The sequence below is a fragment of the Phaenicophaeus curvirostris genome, unplaced genomic scaffold (genome assembly GCF_032191515.1).
Source record: "Phaenicophaeus curvirostris isolate KB17595 unplaced genomic scaffold, BPBGC_Pcur_1.0 scaffold_73, whole genome shotgun sequence".
Taxonomy (NCBI): Eukaryota; Metazoa; Chordata; class Aves; order Cuculiformes; family Cuculidae; genus Phaenicophaeus; species Phaenicophaeus curvirostris.
Genome location: NW_027206695.1, coordinates 438,135 through 457,049, shown reverse-complemented (window position 1 = coordinate 457,049; position 18,915 = coordinate 438,135). Strand labels below are relative to the sequence as shown.

The 18,915-nt window shown below is 55.6% G+C and overlaps 3 protein-coding genes across 3 annotated transcripts in view; 2 read left to right on the top strand and 1 right to left on the bottom strand.

Annotated features, from left to right (window-relative positions):
- The window catches only part of LOC138734342 (zinc finger protein 585A-like), a 352,271-nt gene that overhangs the window by 97,701 nt on the left and 235,655 nt on the right, over nucleotides 1-18,915 (top strand). The gene's annotated exons all lie outside the window — the stretch shown is intronic.
- LOC138734316 (E3 ubiquitin-protein ligase TRIM39-like) lies at nucleotides 203-13,552 on the top strand. Its single transcript, XM_069881924.1, has 13 exons — nucleotides 203-888; nucleotides 1,143-1,235; nucleotides 2,088-2,318; nucleotides 2,616-2,638; nucleotides 3,924-4,039; nucleotides 5,326-5,355; nucleotides 5,808-6,395; nucleotides 7,069-7,201; nucleotides 9,695-9,755; nucleotides 10,045-10,164; nucleotides 11,003-11,025; nucleotides 11,331-11,446; nucleotides 13,009-13,552. The coding sequence occupies exons 1-13, from the start codon at nucleotides 469-471 to the stop codon at nucleotides 13,527-13,529; spliced, it is 2,475 nt and encodes an 824-aa protein (XP_069738025.1). The 5' UTR covers nucleotides 203-468; the 3' UTR covers nucleotides 13,530-13,552.
- On the bottom strand, nucleotides 14,387-18,325 carry LOC138734359 (zinc finger protein RFP-like). Its single transcript, XM_069881970.1, has 7 exons — nucleotides 17,856-18,325; nucleotides 17,092-17,187; nucleotides 16,449-16,679; nucleotides 16,267-16,289; nucleotides 15,889-16,004; nucleotides 15,665-15,694; nucleotides 14,387-15,060 (listed from the first exon to the last, which is right to left on the bottom strand). The coding sequence occupies exons 1-7, from the start codon at nucleotides 18,273-18,275 to the stop codon at nucleotides 14,546-14,548; spliced, it is 1,431 nt and encodes a 476-aa protein (XP_069738071.1). The 5' UTR covers nucleotides 18,276-18,325; the 3' UTR covers nucleotides 14,387-14,545.

The following is an 18,915-nucleotide window of genomic DNA, read 5'->3' as shown; positions in this document are numbered from 1 at the left end:
CTCCCCTCAAAACCTCTTCGGGACGGTGGCTGCGTCCCAGCCCGTCACGTTTTTACTAAAAACCTGCATCTCTCGCGGTGAAACGCTGCGAGAATTTTGATGGAAAAATCTCCTGGGGTTTCTCGCCGGCTGCTCCTCCAGCCCCTCCTCGGGTCCTGCTGAGGAGCAGCCCTGCCCTCCAGCCTCTTATCTTCTCGCTCGCATCTGCCTCGACCTCAACCCAACCGAAACCCACGCAACGTCGGGCTCGCTCGTCCTCTTCGTAGACTCATCGGATCACCAGGTTGGAAGAGACCCACCGCATCCTCGAGTCCAACCGTTCCTTCCCAGCCTCCCGTGCCGCTTATTTTGTGACATCGGGGCCAGGAGCGGGTCCAGCCGCCCAAGCCGCCAGGAGAAACGTCCTCCTCTCCTTCCCGCAGAGCGAAGCTCCTTGGATCCCACCACGGGGCTTGGTTGGGAAGAGCCATGGCCACCAAGAGCCCAGCCCAAAGCCTACAGAGCGAAGTCTCTTGCTCCATCTGCTTGTGCCTCTTCCAGGACCCCGTTTCCATCCACTGCGGCCACAACTTCTGCCGGGCGTGCATCGCGCGCTGCTGGGAAGGCTCCGAGGGACCTTTCTCCTGCCCCCAGTGCCGGCTGGTGGCTTCCCAGCAGAGCTTCCGCCCCAGCAGGGAGCTGGGAAACGTCGCCGAGATCGCCCGGCGGCTCGGCCTGCGAGCAGGACGAGGAGCAGAGCGCGAGAAGAACCTTTGCGAGAGGCACCAGGAGGCTCTCAAGCTCTTCTGCAAGGAGGACCAGCAGCCCATCTGCGTGGTGTGCGACAAGTCCCAGGCTCATCGCTCCCACACCGTGGTCCCCGTCGAAGAAGCTGCCCAGGAATTTAAGGTAAAACCTGGCGTGGTGCTTGTACCTCTTCACCTCATGGAAAAAAAACTCTTTCCGGGGGTGAAGTGTGGTTGCATCTTCTCTCCTGGCCACCTCCACGTGCTCTTCGGGTGCCACCCGCATGCGTCCTCTTGGCGTTTGATTCCACGGGACGTTCCGGAGAATCATGGAGCCGTCGAGGTTCATCCGCTCAACCCAATCCCACCCTCCCAGGAGAAGGTTTCTTCTCAACGACCTTCCTTGTTCCTCCTCAGGAAGAAATCCAAGCCCGCCTCCGGGTTTTAAAGGAGGAGAGAGAAAAATACCTGGAAAGCAGGAGAAGCAGAGCCAGGAGGAGCTCGTACCTGGTAGGTGCCTCCAGCACCCGAGCGCTGCTGGGGTATTTTGAGACCATTTCATAGAATCACCACGTTGGAAAAGACCCATCGGATCATCGAGTCCAACCGTTCCTATTCAAAATATCCTATTTCTTGGATATTTGCCTCGTATTTGTGTTTGCGTTTTGCTTTTGAGGCCATTTCTTGGATATTTTGGCTCGCGGAGTGGTTTTTTTTTTTTTTTTGCTTTGGCCAAGCTGGTGTTTATCTGCTGGGGTTTCACCTCAGCTGGAGCCTGCGCTGAGGAGATAAAACCAGCAGCTCCACCACAAGGGAACCGGCGGGGCAGAGAGAAGGCCTGGAAGGGTTGTTTTTTCCCCCAAAACTCCGTAAATCTCCCTCTTCCAGCGCCCGGTTGAGGTCGCTTCTTCTGGTTTGGCTTCCCCGATAGTCCACGCTGCTTCTGGTGGGAACGGTTGGACTCAATGATCCAGTGGGTCTCTTCCAACCTGGTTCTTCTACCATTCTTCAGTCCCCAGCGAGAGGGGTTGGTGTTAAATCCACCCTGGTATGGACTGGGTGTCACCGAGGACGTGGCATCCCAAGACCTTGAAGCACAACATTGATTTTCTTAGTCATGGTGGGTTTTTTTCCGTTGGCCCCATCATCTCCTGCTCATCTTGTGGAGCTTTCCCCGAGGATGCTGTGATGCCTCCTGGGGTTGTCGCAGCCCCGCAGCCTCAGCTGGGACACCAGGAGAAGCTAGAAAACCATAAAACTAACCCATGAGGGAAGTTTTAGCCGGTGGTGGAGCCGTAGAGAGGTCGTGGTGCAAGGAGGGCTCCTCCTCCATCCCTTTGTCCTCGTCTCCGACCCTCGCAGGAGAAAACCACAAGCGAAGGGAAGAAGATGGTGCGCGAATTCGAGCAGTTGCACCAGTTTCTGAAGGAGCAAGAGCGTCTCCTCCTGAGGCAGCTGGCAGACCTCGCCGGGGCCATCGCCCGCGGCCAGGAGGAAGCCGTGGCCAAGGTCTCCGAGGAGATGTCCCACCTCGACACCCTCATCTGGGAGATGGAAGGGAGATTCCAGCAGCCGGCGAGCCAGTTCCTGCAGGTGAGAGCCCGAAGCTCTGGTGGGGAAAGGGGGGGGACGGAGCAAAACCCGAGACCTGGGAGCCTGAATTCATCCCCAGGGCACCTACCTGGTGGGATCATCCCAGGCGTGAGGTTCTTCTTTGCTGCTGTAAAAATATACAATGATATTTATTCCTCTTTCTTTATTATTTGTTTTTATTTTTTATTGATTTATTTATTTATATATTATTATTATAGAATTATTTATTATTTCTTTCTTTATTCCTCCATTTATTCCTCTTTCCCAACTCTCCCTCCTCTCTCTTCCCACCTGCAGGACATCAGGAGGCTCCTGAACAGGTAACGTGGCTCCGTCTCACCTTCGCTCGGAGAGGTCTGGATGGCGAATCCTGAGGTTGGGGTTTCGAAGCAGATGGATGCAGGCGATAACTCATCCTCCCACAAGGATATTTCGTGCTCAGAAACTTCTGGGGGCCTCCAGAAGGGCCCTGAGGGGCTCTAGAAGGGTCTGGGGACCTTCAGAAGGGAACTGAGGAGCTCTAGAAGGGTCTGGGGGCCTTCAGAAGGGACCTGGGAGGCTCTAGAAGGGTCTGAGGGCCTTCAGAAGGGCCCTGAGGGGCTCTAGAAGGGTCTGGGGACCTTTAGAAGGGCTCTGAGGGGCTCTAGAAGGGACCTGGGAGGCTCTAGAAGGGTCTGAGGGCCTTCAGAAGGGCCCTGAGGGGCTCTAAAAGGGTCTGAGGGCCTTTAGAAGGGCCCTGAGGGGCTCTATAAGGGTCTGAGGGCCTTTAGAAGGGCCCTGAGGGGCTCTAGAAGGGTCTGAGGGCCTTCAGAAGGGCCCTGGGGGGCTCTAGAAGGGTCTGGGGGCCTTTAGAAGGGCCCTGAGGGGCTCTAGAAGGGACCTGGGAGGCTCTAGAAGGGTCTGAGGGCCTTCAGAATGGCACTGAGGGGCTCTAGAAGGGTCTGGGAGCCTTTAGAAGGGCCCTGAGGGGCTCTAGAAGGGTCTGGGAGCCTTTAGAAGGGCCCTGAGGGGCTCTAGAAGGGTCTGAGGGCCTTTAGAAGGGCCCTGAGGGGCTCTATAAGGGTCTGAGGGCCTTTAGAAGGGCCCTGAGGGGCTCTATAAGAGTCTGAGGGCCTTTAGAAGGGCCCTGAGGGGCTCTAGAAGGGTCTGGGAGCCTTTAGAAGGGCTCTGAGGGGCTCTATAATGGTCTGAGGGCCTTTAGAAGGGCCCTGAGGGGCTCTAGAAGGGTCTGAGGGCCTTCAGAAGGGCCCTGGGGGATTTCAGTTTCTCCTGGAGAAGTGTCCTCAGCCCATCCCAGAGCTCCTCCTGGGTTATTTAAGGAGAACAATAACCTCCATCAGGGAGCGGATGAGAAATTGAGATGAGATCTGAGGAAGAAACGTTCTCCCGCGAGGGTGGGGAACAGGTTTCCCAGAGCAGTCGCGGTTGCTCCATCCCTGGAGATGTTGAAGGCCGGGTTGGATGGGGCTCGGAGAACCTGATCCCGTGGGAGGTGTCCCTGCCCGAGGGCAGGTGGTGGAACTGGATGGGCTTTGAAGTCCCTTCCAACCCAACCCATTCCACGATTCTCCGCTCGCGCCTGGTTTTTTCCCCCCTTCGTTGCAGCTGCGAGACGATGAGCTTCAACCCTCCGGAGGAGATCTCCTCGGAGCTGGAGGGGAGGCTCGAGGACTTTGTGCAGAGGAACATCCTCGTGAGAGGCACGTTGCGCAAATGCCAAGGTACCCAACAGCGTTAGGAGAGGACCCGGTGCCCCCTGAGCCCCATAACTGGGAGAAACTGGGTTCTTGGGTGCTTCAAGACCCTTCTTGGGTGCTTCAAGACCCTTCTTGGGTGCTTCAAGACCCACCCAGTAACTGTCGTAAATAAACGCAGCTGGAATTTAACTGGAGGAGGAGACCAAGAGATGTTTTTCCTGGGGCGAAGCCAGCTGGGAAGTGGAAAGGAGAGAAAAACGAGCTCGGCAAAGAGACCTCGTCCCCCAGAGCTCATGAGCAAAGCAAAGTCAAGCAGAGCTGCTGGGGTGGGTCGTTCCCATCAAGGCTGGGGGGAGATTAAAGCTCCTGGGTGCAAAGACAGGGAGTGGGAGGGAGAAATTCACTGCAGTGGCTCTTGGAGATGATGGGACTGAGAGCAGAGAAGGACTCGGGGGTGGTGGGTGATGAGAAGCTCCACGCGAGCTAGAAATCTGAGCCCGCAGCCCACAAGGTCAACAAGAACCTGGGCTGCATGAAAAGAAACGTGGCCAGCAGGGTGAGGGAGAAGATTCTGCTCCTCTCTGGTGAGAACTCGCCTGGAGGGTGGTGTCCAGGGCTGGAATCCTCAACATCAGAAGGAGATGGAGCTGTTGGAACGGGGCCAGAGGATGTTCCGAGGATGATCTGAGGGGTGGAGAACCTCCTGTCGGAGGGCAGGCTGAGAGGGTTGGGGTTGTTCAGCCTGGAGAAGGCTGCGAGGAGAACTTAGAGGGACCTTCCACTATCTGAAAGGGGCTCCAAGAAAGCTGAGGAGGGACTTCTCAAAGGCTTGGAGTGACAGGACAAAGAGCAATGAGTAGAAATTGGAAAGGGGTAGATTTAGGCTAGACGTGGGGAAGAATTTCTTCACGATGAGGGTGAGGAGACACTGGAACAGGTCACCGAGGGCGGTTGTGGTGGCCCCATTCCTGGAGGTGTTCAAGGCCAGGTTAATGGGGCTTGGAGAACCTGATCTACTGCCCATGGGATGAGTTGGAACTAGATGATCTTTACGTTCCCTTCCAACTCAAGCTAGTCTATGATTCTACGAGTTCAGCTTGGCCAGGGGCTTCATCTCCCTTGGGTTTGGGAGAGTTGTGTAGCCACCACGGCATCAAGCCCCACAGCAGAGCAAGCCAAGTCTTCTCCTCATCCATATTCCCCCCTCCCAAGTCTTCCTGTAGCCGTCCCACCTCCCCAGCCGGCCGGAGGAAGCTTGGGTTTGCGTGACCCCAATAATCCTGATTCCTTTCCATCTCTCTCCTCTTCAGACAGCCTGACGTTCAAGTTGCAGGAGCCAAGTAAGTCAACGTTGGTGGGGACGTGGGGTTTGGGGGACGTGGGGTTTGGGGGTCATGGAAGAGATTCCCGTGGGGAAAAACAAAGGGAGAGGGAGAGAAGGGTGATGGATGCTGGTGTTGGTGCTCGCAGCGTGTCCAAGGGCTGAGATGGGGACCCCATAAAGCCAGAGGAAGAGATGGAGCCCCCGAAAGAACATCTGCACCTCTTCCCTCTCCATGAATTCCCCACCAGACCCTCCCCCCAACTCCTCTGCTCCGTGCCTCGTCCTCTCCCCCTTCTCCTCCATCCACCCCAAGGATAAGGCCAACCCCAGATCTCCCCGTGGAGCATCTCGAGCCGGGAGAAGCAGGAGAACAGGGCTGGTCCCAAGAACCGGGAGGGAAAAGAAGCATCTCCAGCCTCTCTTGGGGCCAAGTCCTACCTCAAACGTTCCGGTTCTCTCGTCCCGCAGCCAACGTGACCCTGGACGCGGCCACAGCTCATCCCAACCTTCACCTCTCCGAAGACCAGAAGCAATGTCGGGGGCAGCTGAGGCCGCACGACCTCCCGGACAACCCGGAGAGATTCGATTTCGAACCCTGCGTGCTGGGCCGCGAGGGCTTCGCCTCGGGGAGGCATTTCTGGGAGGTGGAGGTGGGACAAGGAGGGGTCTGGGCCCTCGGGGTGGCCCGAGCGTCCGTCAAGAGGAAAGGACCCGTGACCCTCAGCCCCAAGGAGGGCGTGTGGGCGCTGGAGGCTTATCACTCGCTCACGTCCCCCCGCGCCAACTTGCGCCTCAACCCCCTTCCCAGGAGGATCCGGGTCTCCTTGGACTACGAAGGAGGGCGGGTGGCCTTCTTCAGCGCAGACGACGACGCCCTCATCCTGGTTTACACCAGAGCAGCGTTCAACGGCGAGAGGGTCTTCCCGTGGTTCAGGATGGGGATGGGGGCTCGTCTGCAAGAAATCACTCAAACTCCACCCTCGGAAGACCAATCCGTGACCGGGCAGGTGATGTCCCCTCTGGACTGGGTAGGATTCTGCTCTCCTCTCCGGATCTGCTCCTGAGGAGCCTCTCGGAGGGTCATCTCCTGCCTGGTGCCTCCTCGTTGCTGTGGTTGATCATTTGGGGCCAATTACCCAAAACCCCGGGGCCAATGACCTTCTGCTCCTCTCCCACGTCCACCTCCATCGGGAGCTTCGGGACGGCGAAGGTGGGGAGATGAGACCCCAGCAGAGGAGGAAGAATCCACTGGGACGAGGGGATGGAGGCGGCGCGTCAGAAGAAAGGGAACGTTGAGTTGATCAAGGATGGAGAGCGCTCAGCCCTTGCAAGCGTGTGATTTTTTTCAATTTATTTTGCCTTTCATGGACTAAATCCTCCCGTTTCTCTCTTTCCAAAGCGTTTTCTTCCTACCTTCTACTGCAAGGTAGATCCAGAGTCTTCTCTACCACAGCAGGTGGCCTCGCACGACAAACCGGCTTCATTTTTAGAGCCGCTTTCCCTCTCCGTCTGTATTTATTTTAATTAAAAGAACCTTGTCTCGCTCTCTGCCTCGCTATCCGTGTGTTATTCCGAATTTCTTGGCCTTTGGCTCAGCCAGACTGAGAAAAGCAGCGCAGGATGGGGCCACCTTGCTTGCCTTTCCACCTCCTCGTGGTGGATCTCCAGGCATTCAAGCCCCCTTTGCGGGAAACGAATCCATCTGGAATTCAGTTTTCCGCATCCTTAGACACACGCGGCTTCCCGGATAACTTCCAGCTTACCCTGTTGGCTGTTCAGGAGGGAGAAGATGGAATAAAAGGGACCCAAGGTCCCTGTGGGGAGATGTTCCTCAACTATAAAATCATCCGGAGCGATGAAACGCAAGTTCTAGCTTTTTGGCTTGACTCACCTACATGGATTCCCTCAAAACCTGTTGATTTTCTTCCGAGGAAACCCAGAAGAGGAAGAAACATCCTCGAAATAAATACCCACGAGTGATTAGAGAAGCGAGAAGAGGAACTAGAAGCGAGAGGGGGAGGGAGCGGGTGGCGTCGGGCTCAGAATAAGAGACGAGAGATGAGAGGACGTGCCGAGATGAAGCTCCACCTCGCCCCTCCCAGGGGTTCCACTGAGAGCAAACTCACAGCCAATATTTTAGTGCTGCTCCTGGTCCTGTTGTCACATTTTCCCTCCACTCATGCTCCTCAGGCTGGTTCTTCGCTGTCGCTTGGTCCTGGAGGATCTCGCTGCAGGATGGACATCGACCTCCTGCAAAACCAGCCTGGAACGGCTGCAGGAGCTCAAGCACGAGGATTTATTAAAACATGGAATCGAGGCTGCTGGGAAAGGCTTCTGAGCTGAAAGGTTGAGGGCTTGTTGGTCTTTCTCCCATCTCATCCCCTTTCCCACATCTCCAGTGAGGAGGAACACGATCCTATGGGTCACCTTGCCTGTTGGGTCCATGTCCTGACACCAGTTCCAGCTCAGTTGGGAAAGGCAGAAGGTGACGGGGATGGACAGGCTGGCTGGGCAGGATCAGGAAATCATAGACTACTTTGGGTTGGAAGGGACCTTAAAGATCATCCAGTTCCACCCCAGCCATGGGCAGGGGCACCTCCCACTGGATCGGGGTCTCCAAGCTCCATCCAACCTGGTCTTCAACACCTGCAGGGATGGGGCAGCCACAACCTCCCTGGGGAACCTGTTCCAGGGTCTCACCACTCTCATCATGAAGAAATTCCTCCTCGTGTCCAGTCTAAATCTGCTCCTCTCCAGCTCACGCTCATTGTCCCATCACTCCAAGACTTTGTGAAGTCCCTCCCCCAGCTTTCTTGGAGCCCCTTCAGGTGTTGAAAGGTCCCTCTAAGTTCTCCTCGGAGCTTTCTCTTCTCCAGGCTGAACAACCCCAACCCTCTCAGCCTCCTATGGGAGGTTCTCCACCCCTCAGATCATCCTTGGAGCCTCCTCTGGCCCCGTTCCAACAGCTCCATCTCCTTCTGATGTTGAAGATTCCAGACCTGGACACCATCCTCCAGGTGAGGTCTCACCAGAGAGGAGCAGAATCTCCTCCCAACTCATGAGACCAAAGCTCTTGAGCTGTTCCTCAGGGAGATATTTGGGGGTTGCAGGAGGTCCCTGGACACCTGGGATCCCACCTCACTCCCCTCAGAGGCACCTGCTGAGAAACACAAGGCACAAACCTCCAAATCCCAGTAAAACTGGATGTTTTTCTCAGAAGAAGAGAATCCTTCAAGGCCACAGGTTCTCGCCGTGTCCCACCTAGCTTGCTGAACCCCATCTCCCTTCCAGATCTCTTCGCTCTGGAGATCTGCGATGCAGATTCCTCCACCCCAGCCGGTTCTCCGGGCTCCAGAGAGACACTTTTAGGGTGCAACTCGCTTCCCCAACCACAGGCACCTCATTTGGAGATGAAAGGAACTTCGCCCCGGGCTCCAAATCATAGAATCTGCCAACAGCCCCGAGCCGTTCTCCTCCAAAGAGCGGAGCAGCCCAGCTCGGAGACATCTCATTAGACACCAATATCCACCCACCTCTTGGGTCTGGAAGGACTCGGTGCCTCCCAACCCATTCACCTCAGGCTACTCTTCGCTGGGAACTGGTTGTGGGGTGTTTGCTTCCCATCTCGCTCTTCCTGGAGCGAGCGACTCCCTCGTGGCTTCTCCTGCTGGGAATAGTTTGTAGGAATCGATTCATTTCGTAGAAACGGAGAATCGTGGGATCACCAGGCTGGAAAAGACCCACCGGATCATCGAGTCCAACCATTCCCATCCATCACTAACCCACGTCCCTCAGCACCTCGTCCACCTTAAACCCCTCCAAGGATGGTGCCTCAACCCCCTCCCTGGGCAGCTGTTCCAGTGCCCAACGACCCTTTCCATGAAATATTTTTCCCTCAAGTCCATCCCTTGAGTTGTAGCCCCTCTTCTAGCACCCACAAGGTCCTAGGTGCACATTTCCCTCCTTGTTTTCTTCCACGGTCCCACCAAACCTCTAGATCCTCCTGGTAGCCCGAAGGTCTCTCACCTCCAGCCCTTTCCTGGGAGGTCTGATGGTTTTTCTGAGCGTCCAGCCCTCAAAGGAGAGGGATGAAAGCACCAACAGTGACCTCCCCCAACATAAAAAGCTGGAAGATCAACAAGGGAGAAACACGATGCTCTGGGCGCATCAAGCCAAGGGGCATCATCACCTCCTTCTCCCCAGGAGACACGGAACAAAGAACCGACTGTCACAGTTTCACTCAGGACTGGGAAGGACCAGGAAGAGAAAGATCCAGCCCCATCAAAGGGCTCAAACCAACAGGTTTTTTGAGTTCCCTTGGGAAGGGATTCACGCAGGTGACATGTTTGCTGAAGGAAGAGAGGAGGTCTCCGAGGAAGAGCGGCTACCTGGGAGCGCAGGAAACTGGAGGACCTGGTAGGCATCAACCTCCCTGACCTCTGGGCAGCGATATTCCAACTTTGGGCTCCTTTCTTGGGGTTCTTTTTGGTTGCTTCATGCCAGCACCACTTGGGTTTCTGCAGGAACTCAAGAAAACTCAGTAGGGACTTGGGTTTGGGGGTCATCCCCATGGGAAACACCTTTCTATAAATTCCTCATGGTATCTTCCATCCCACTGCTCCTTCGTTTGCGTCTTGAAAGGTCCACGATCAGGTTTTAGATGCTTCAGGTTCGTGGAGGACCTGAGTTTTTCTTGCTTCCACAGCTGGAAGACCTGAAAAATGAGCTCGAGAAGAGGCAGGCGAAAAACACCCCCAAGGTCTCCGAGGAGGCTTCCCAGCTGGACGCCCCGACACAAAAACAGGAAGAGAAGAACCAGCAATCGGTGAGAGGATTCATCTGGTTTCTAGATTTTGTAGGGAGGGTCTTCTCCACACGGGTAGCTCCTGGCTTAATTCGTTGGGTTTTCTGAGCTCCAGTTGGCTCCGTAGAGCTGAAAAGCTCGAGGGGAAGGAGATGCGCAGCCTGGAGAGGTGGGAGAAGAGGGGATGGATTCAGGAATGGGGAGGGCTGGTGGTTCCCTACGGGATGGGGAGCCAAGCATGGTCGTGGGGAGACCGAGAGCATCACCAGCCTTCATCATCCTCCTACCTGAGGGCAGATGGAGCAGCCTGGAGCACCAGGGAGGTCCAGGGGCAGGAGATAGGCTGGAAATCCAGGTGGGAACGCATCCCAGGGGATGATCTCCTAGGATCCGTGGCTGTTCTCCTCCAAGGAAAGGTGCAAATGGATCAGCAGCCTCAGGATTGAGCTTAAATAGGGGTCATGGGTGGGGTCTCAGGTGGGCTGATCAGGTAATTAACACCTATTAGAGCTCCTGGAGGCTGCGATGATCCCCGATGTCTGATGGGATCATGGAGAAGATGGAGCCAGGATCCCAGAGGATGAGAAGCAGCTCACACAACTTGCAGGGAGATAAAGTTTTTCTAGATTTGGGGTGGGGGGAACCTTTTTCTTTGGGAACGCGGTGCCTCCTTGGGCCAAGGTCCCTCAGGATGTGACCATCTCCATCCCTGTGTGAATTTGGACCTTGCCTGGACTCAGCCCTGAGCAGAGGGTTGGAGCAGAGCCCCAAGAGGTCCATCCCTACCTAAATAACTGTGGTTTAGAAGGAATAAAGCGTGTGTTGAGCTGCTTTTCCTCTTTTTCTCTTCTTTTCCCAGGACGTGAAGAGCAGCATCAGCAGGTACGTGGCCTCTCGCTTCACGGGGGGTCAAAGGGGAGGAGAAAACTCATCGGTGGCTGCAGAAAACAGCTCAGCACAAGGACGTGGAGCTGTTGGAGCGAGGCCAGAAGAAGCCACGGAGATGATATGAGGAAAGGCTGAGAGAGTTGGGGTTGTTCAGCCTGGAGAGGAGAAGACGCTGGGAAGACCTTCGAGCAACTCGAAGGAAGAGGCTCCAGGAAAGCTGGGGAGGGGCTCTTGATCAAGGAGATTCTATGACGATCCACTCAAAAAAAGCATGGGGCTTTTTTTTTTTTATCTCCCAGGTGCGGGAAGGTGACGTTCCACCTGCCAGCAGAGGCGTCTCCAGACTCAGAAGAAAGAATCTGTCACTTCTCGTGGAGGAGCAGCACTCTGAAGGAGACTCTGAAGAAGCTACAAGGTACCGGGGAGGGTCGAGGAGGAGAAAAAAGCCAGGTTGGATGAAGGTTGGGATGATCACCACCTTGGCTCCCCTTCCAGGAGCAGCTGTACCTGTCGGATGAAGGTGCTCCAAGCCCAGAGTGGCCAAAAAAGAGATGTTGAAGGAAGAATTAGGGCAACCCATCAAGTTCTCCCAGCCCTGCAGGTGGAACCTCAGCGTAAGGCTGGAGGAAACCAGAGCCTTTGCCTTGGAGCTATTCCCCTGAGACAAATAGGGAAGCAGATTGACCCAATTCACCTCCCTCTCTCCAGGTTTTAGCTCCATTTTTAAACCGTGAGCTCAGCCAAACTAGCCAAGTCTCATCCTGAAGCTGCTGGAGGAACCAACCTGCTTGAGATGTTCCCGTGAGGGTGGGGAGATGCTGGCCCAGGTTGCCTAGAGAAGCTTCCTCCTCCCTGGAGATGTTCCAGGCCAGGTTGGATGGAGCTTGGAGCCCCCAGATCCAGTGGGAGGCGTCCCTACCTGTGGCAGGAGGTGGAACTGGATGGGCTTTGAGGTCCCTTCCAACCCAACCCACTCCATGATTCTCCTCTCACCAGTACTAGTTGTCCTTAATTTCTCGGTCTTGGAAACTCCGTCTGTGCTGCGGGTGGAAGGGCTTTGAGGTCCCTTCCAACCCAAAGAGCAACCCCTTGGCTTTCATTTCTACTCCGTAAAGATCATTTAAGCCACCACGTAGAGATGAGACATGGGTTGGAGGTGGTCAAGGCCGGGTTGGAGGTGGTCAAGGCCCGGTTGGAGGTGGTCAAGGCCGGGTTGGATGGATCTTGGATAGATCCAGAGGGAGATGTGGAACCGGATGAGCTTTGAGGTCCCTTCCAACCCAAAGAGCAACCCCTTGGCTTTCATTTCTACTCCGTAAAGATCATTTAAGCCACCACGTAGAGATGAGACACGGGTTGGAGGTGGTCAAGGCCCGGTTGGAGGTGGTCAAGGCCCGGTTGGAGGTGGTCAAGGCCGGGTTGGATGGATCTTGGATAGATCCAGAGGGAGATGTGGAACCGGATGAGCTTTGAGGTCCCTTCCAACCCAAAGAGCAACCCCTTGGCTTTCATTTCTACTCCGTAAAGATCATTTAAGCCACCACGTAGAGATGAGACACGGGTTGGAGGTGGTCAAGGCCCGGTTGGAGGTGGTCAAGGCCGGGTTGGATGGATCTCTGATAGATCCAGAGGGAGATGTGGAACTGGATGAGCTTTGACGTCCCTTCCAACCCAAAGAGCAACCCCTTGGCTTTCATTTCTACTCCGTAAAGATCATTTAAGCCGCCACGTAGAGATGAGACACGGGTTGGAGGTGGTCAAGGCCAGGTTGGAGGTGGTCAAGGCCAGGTTGGAGGTGGTCAAGGCCTGGTTGGAGGTGGTCAAGGCCAGGTTGGAGGTGGTCAAGGCCGGGTTGGATGGATCTCGGATAGATCCAGAGGGAGATGTGGAACCGGATGAGCTTTGAGGTCCCTTCCAACCCAACCCATTTCTGATCCTTGGGTTCCTCAAGCTTTTTCTCCTCTCCCCACCCCCCAGCCATCGTGACCCTGGACCCCGACACGGCTCATCCCGACCTCATCCTCTCCGAGGACCGTAAGAGCGTGAGACGCGGCGAAGGGCGCCAGGACCTCCCCGACAACCCCGAACGATTCGACTACTGGCCCTTCGTGCTCGGTCGCCAGGGTTTCCTCGCCGGCCGCCACTGCTGGGAGGTGGAGGTGGGCGACGGAGGCGACTGGGCCGTGGGGGTGGCCCGCGAGTCCATCCGGCGCAAGGGTCACCTCAGCCTCTGCCCCCAAGGAGGGATCTGGGGGGTGGAGAAGTGGGGGGGGCAGGTTCGGGCCCTCACCTCCCGCAAAGTCACCCTCCTGCCTCTCCGTTGGGTGCCCCGGAGGGTCAGCGTCCACCTCGACTACAGCGGAGGGACGGTGGCGTTTTTCGACGCCGAGGAGGGGGGGCTCCTCTTCATTTTTTCCCGCGTTTCCTTCACCGGCGAGAGGATCCGTCCCTGGCTTTGGGTGGTGGGGGCCAAATCCCAGCTCAGGTTGTGTCCCTGAGACCCGGAGAGGAGCACCACCCCGATTTTTTACAACTCCGTGCCCCTCCTACAACCCTCAGAACCATGAGGAACCGAAGAAATGGGGACTTTGGCTTTGGTGTCTCCTTCTCCTCCATGAAACCGGGGGGTTGATGCGTGGAAAGAAGAGTTGAGCGTGAGAAAAGTGAGTTAATGAAAGGACCCCCCGGGCACGGAAGTGGAACTGGGTGGGAAAAGGGAGGAAAAAATTAATGTGATAGTGGTGGAAAAGCAAATTGTCTCAACGTTTGCCCGATGTCCCCATCTCAGCGAGCCACCTCCAAAGAAAAGGGTCCAAATTTCCTCCTTTTCCAACCTCCCACTGGGTACAATCGCCCCGAAGAGGATTTTCTCCCTCATAAAAGGTCCCTTGGTGGCCAGTCGAGGTGCAGCTCCTCGAATTTCTGCTCTCAGGCAAATTCCAAGTCTACAAGGTGAGGGTCTCACCACCAACCTTGGCTGATGGAAACTTCACCCGCGGCAACGAGGCTCCCGAGCAGTTTTTATTCCTCTTCCAACAACTGAGATGCGAAACCCCCGTGATGTAAATCATTAATAATTAAAAACATCTGGTTTTCTTTTCCGTGTCCTTCCTTCTGGCCAGGATTGGCAGCACGTTTGGAGAGCGTGGATGGTCCTAGGTCACCTCCACGAGGCTTGTGGGTCATTTTAGGTGCTCTCGTGCGAATATCAGGCGTGAGGTTTAATCACCGAATCCCCATCTACTCCCCCTTGAACCCAACATCCAAATAAAGAGCCAGAGAAGAACCTTCCAGCGCGCAAACCTTTTTACTTCATCTAAACCCATGAGGTTGGAGAAGCAGCCAAGGAGACACCAACCCAAAATGAAACTCTCAGCCCTTCGGCATCACCGAGAATGGGAAGAGAGGCCAAAAAAAGCCTCCAGCTAGAACTTTAGAAGAGAGAATTCCTCCGAAGAGCTGGAAATAGGGATGTTGAGGACATCGAGTTGCGTTTGGGGAAGAAGGGAGAGCGTCAGGGACACAAAGTGATCTGAGACCCCTCGCTCCACACTAGGAACCAGGGGTGGATTCTCTCCCCTTTGAATGAAGCGGCCGGGAATGTGAATATCAGGGCTCTCTTCTCAGCATCAAAAAATGCCACCTGACCGTTCTCGTAGTCCAGGGAGACCCGGACCCTCCTGGGGACCTGGATCTGGTAGAGAGGTATCCTCTCCAAGGAGGTGAGAGCCCAGAACTGACCCTCGCAGAGACCCATCGACCAGAGCTCCATCTCGGGGCTCGCGGGGGCCTCTTCCCTCCTCTTCAGGGACTCCCTGGCCACCCCCACGGCCCAGGAGCCTTTGGGTGTCACCTCAACCTCCCAGCAGCACCTCCCCGCGGTGACCCCCTCGCAGCCCAGCACGCAGGGGTCGCTGCCGAAGCCCTCGGACGACGCGTCCTGCTCGGCCTCTTCCCACCTCACGCTCCTCCCGTCCGGCGAGACGAGGAGCTGGGGGTGAGCCGTGGATGGATCCAGGGTCACCTCCACTGCAAGGAGAAGAGAGTAGAGCGTCAAAAAAAGGGAATCGAACCATTCCCCGCGGCCTCAGGTCCTTCCTGGCTGCTGGGGCTGAGCGGGGAGCTCCTGCAGCACCGTAAAGCCCGTTGCCTTGGGATGCTCGACCTCTGCGACAAGAGCAGATGTTGACTCCTTCCCCCATCCCACAAGACTCAGAATCTTGAGTCTTAAGAGCCTCAGAATCACTAGGTTGGAAAAGACCCACAGGATCATCAAGTCCAACCAGCTTCCCAAGAGAGCAAGACAACAAGACCCAAGCCAGAGGAGTAGGAGACCCCCAACCTTCTTTTTTTTTCAGTACCAAAACCATCAAACCAAGAATTTATTCCCTGAAAAAGTCAATGTGAAGGTCTCGGCTGGTTTTCATGCGGCTTAGGAGCTCGCGTTGAAAGAAACAAGCCTATAAGGACACCGCGGTGAGGATCCCCTGGCTCCTTCTGGTGGTTTTGCCCCTTCTCTTCTATCGTTTCAACCAGACGTGGCGACATCTTCCCCAGGAGACCCCATCCCAGGTTGGACTCCGCATCCCCTCGGTCCTTCCCCCTCCCTCACCTCCAGGAGATGTGAACTTACTCTTTTCAGGCAGCTCGAACATCAGGATGTCTACGGAGAGGAGAAGAGAGAAGTTAATTGATGTGACTTGCAGGCATCAGAATGAGTGTGAGAACAGAGAGGTTCTGCCATGCCGAGATCACGTAGATAATCACGATAAAATATTATTTATACCCCATAAATGAATATAATTAATGCTCGCGTGGGCATGGCTCCATCTTCCCACCCCAGCCCGCGCTCAATACCTTGGAAGCTCCTCAGAATCTCCTCCAGAGCAACATTTTTCTCCCTGAAGTGACTGATTTTCTTTTCCAGCTCTGGGAGAAGCAATGGAGGCTGCTGGGAATGCTCCTTCTCAAGCCTAGAGGAGGATGGAACGAAGAGGTGGGGATGAATCTCCTGAGAGAGGCAGAGCAAGAGATCCTTTGTGCGCACCCAGAGCTTGGAGGAGCAGGTGCAAAGGCTTTAATAAACCTCATGCACCTTCAGTGATGGGTAGAGGCACCTTTGCTCCAAGGTTTATCCACAAAGCCAAGTATTTGGCCTCTGGCTGAGGTCAAACACAAGGTCCAACCTCCCTTTCCCAGCCTGGGGTGAGAGGAGAAGCTCAAGAAGGTCCATACCTGCTCAAGGTGCCACCGATGTCCTGGAAGGGAGAGAGGGAAGAGGAAACTCGGTGAATGGGTCTTAGTAGAAAAAAAAATTCTACTGAAACACCAAGAACTTGGGTTTGGCTGCATTATTGGGCAAGACCCAGAGGCAGATCCAGGTGGTGGTGACCTGGCTCTGGTCCCACCTCCCTCACCTGCAGGAATTCCCTTGCTGGCTGCTGGCACTTCTCCTCCATCTCCTGGATCAAGGTATCCAGGCGGGAGATCTCCTTCGTCAGGCAGGTGATGCTTTCATCCTGCGCCTTCTCGATGTCCTTCTCCAGGTCCCCCAGCTGAGCCAGGAGGCGACGGGCATGGTCCTCGAGGAAGAGCTGCAACCCTTCGAACTTGGAGAAAACCCTCTGGCGCTCGGCTTCGGTCTTCTCCTGCAAGGTTTGGACACTATCGTAGAATCGTGGAATGGTTTGAGTTGGAAGGGACCTCAAAGCTCCTCCAGTCCCAACTCTTTCTGCTTAAAACCGTTCCCCTTCCTCCTATCCCCGATCAAGAGCTTTCCTGGAGACCCTTTCCACACTGGAAGCTAAGGTCCTCCCAATCCTTCTCTTCTCCAGGATGAACAACCCCAAGTCTCCCAGCCTGTCCTCACACGGGAGGTTCTCCAGCCCTCGCATCATCCTTGGAGCCTCCTCTGAGCACGTTCCAACAGCTCCATCTCCTCCTGATGTTGAGGATTCCAGACCTGGACACCATCCTCCAGATGAATCTCACCAGCGAGATCTCTAAATCCAAAGAGACACCCAGAGCCTCATCCCTCCTCCTCCTCATCGAAACACTTACCAAATACTCCCAGTTCCTCCTCATTTCAGCCTCTCGAATCCCCAGGAGTTTGCCCCTCTCTTCCTTCATCTCTCGCAGACGAGCCTGGATTTGCCCCTGAGGGAAGAGAAAATAAAGACCCCGCGTGCCTGGAGACTGAGGCAGCCTGGAAACCCTTCTCCTGGGGAGGGGATTGGGCTGGAAACACCTCCAGACCTTGTCCTTGTGCCCCTCCTGGGCCAGAAGGATCTTGAGCTTAAGCCCAGGGAGCGTTTTAAATGGAAATAGATGGCACATAGTGAGAAAAATTTCCTGTGGTCACCAGTGGATCCTTTCTCTGAGCTGATTTAACTCTGAGGCAGCAAGAAAATAGCCCTTTTTTATCAATTGATGCTGGTGCAGGGAGCATCTTGGGATCAGCAGGCACCTGGACACCCCAGAGCCGGAGAAAACTTGGAATTCACCGTGGAGAAGCGAGGATTGAGACCTCAGCCCTAGGTTCTCAGGTTCTCGGCTGAGAACCGAGAGAGCAGAAGCATCCGAGCGTGGTCTCCACTGTCATTTTGAAACGAGCCAGAAGCAAACCCAGAGCTGGGACAACGTCTCAGCCCCCCGCCTGATGATGATGATGAGCTGCAAGAGGAGCACCAAGCCCTGATCGTAGACTCATAGAATCCCCAGCTTGGAAGAGACCCACCGGATCATCGAGTCCAACCATTCCCATCAATCCTGATGGTCCTGGTCTGGCTCCCAGGACAATCTGGATGGAGCCTCCCCACCTTTACCTCGTATTCCTGGAGAGCATCCTGCACGGGGAGCATCGTATGAGAGCGATGCGCTCGGGACTCGCGGCAAATCATGCAGATGAAGGCTTCATCCTCTTTGCAGAAGATCTTGAGGGGCTCGCGGTGCTTCTCACAACCTCCCTCTTCCACCCTCTCCCCTCGGGCCGCCTGCAAACTCAACCGCTTGGCTATTTCCAGCACCCGCGCCAGCTCTCGGCTGGGACGAAGGTTCCTCTCCGGCGCCGTCTCCCGGCACTGGGGGCAGGAGAAAGTCACCGTGGACCATTCCCAGCAGCGGGTGATGCACGCCCGGCAGAAATTGTGGCCGCAGTGGATGGAGACGGGGTCTCGGAAATACTCCAGGCAGATGGGGCAGGAGGCTTCGCTGGGGAGCTCGGCGGAGGCGCTCGGAGCGGCCATGGGGCCCTCGACGCAAGCTGAGAGACCGAGGCCGCTTTCATTTTCCTCCTCGCAAGGGAAAGGCGGTTCCCTTCCTGTCACCCCCTGGGTGGGCTGAGCCGAGCTGAGCCTGGGTTGGGAGGGGGAGAAAGGGTGAGGGATGAAGTCCTCCTGGTTGGATCCCTCAGGATGGTCCCTGTTCCCTAAAGGAATGGTCCCGGTTCCCAAAAGGACTTGGTCCTCGTTCCCAAAAGGACTTGGTCCTCGTTCCCAAAAGGGCTTGGTCCCCATCTCCACATGGGTTTCCTGGTACCCAGAGCTGAGCTTGGGTTGGGAGGGAGAGAAAGGATGATGGACGAAGTCCTCCTGGTTGGATCCCTCAGGATGGTCCCTGTTCCCAAAAGGACTTGGTCCCCATTCCCAAAAGGACTTGGTCCCCATCTCCACATGGGTTTACTGGTACCCAGAGCTGAGCCTGGGTTGGGAGGGAGAGAAAGGGTGATGGACAAAGTCCTCCTGGTTGAATCCCTCAGGATGGTCCCTGTTCCCTAAAGGGCTCGGTCCCCGTTCCCAAAAGGACTTGGTCCTTGTTCCCAAAAGGACTTGGTCACCATCTCCACATGGTTTTCCTGGTACCCAGAGCTGAGCTTGGGTTGGGAGG

Coding starts and splice junctions, on each gene's coding strand:
- LOC138734316 (XM_069881924.1), top strand. CDS start 469: ATGGCCACCAAGAGCCCAGCCCAAAGCCTACAGAGCGAAGTCTCTTGC. Junction 2,319..2,615: donor CGGCGAGCCAGTTCCTGCAG/GTGAGAGCCCGA, acceptor TCCCACCTGCAG/GACATCAGGAGGCTCCTGAA. Junction 4,040..5,325: donor CACGTTGCGCAAATGCCAAG/GTACCCAACAGC, acceptor TCTCCTCTTCAG/ACAGCCTGACGTTCAAGTTG.
- LOC138734359 (XM_069881970.1), bottom strand. CDS start 18,275: ATGGCCGCTCCGAGCGCCTCCGCCGAGCTCCCCAGCGAAGCCTCCTGC. Junction 17,188..17,855: donor ATGCTCTCCAGGAATACGAG/GTAAAGGTGGGG, acceptor CTCTTCCCTCAG/GGGCAAATCCAGGCTCGTCT. Junction 15,695..15,888: donor GATTCTGAGGAGCTTCCAAG/GTATTGAGCGCG, acceptor TCCTCTCCGTAG/ACATCCTGATGTTCGAGCTG.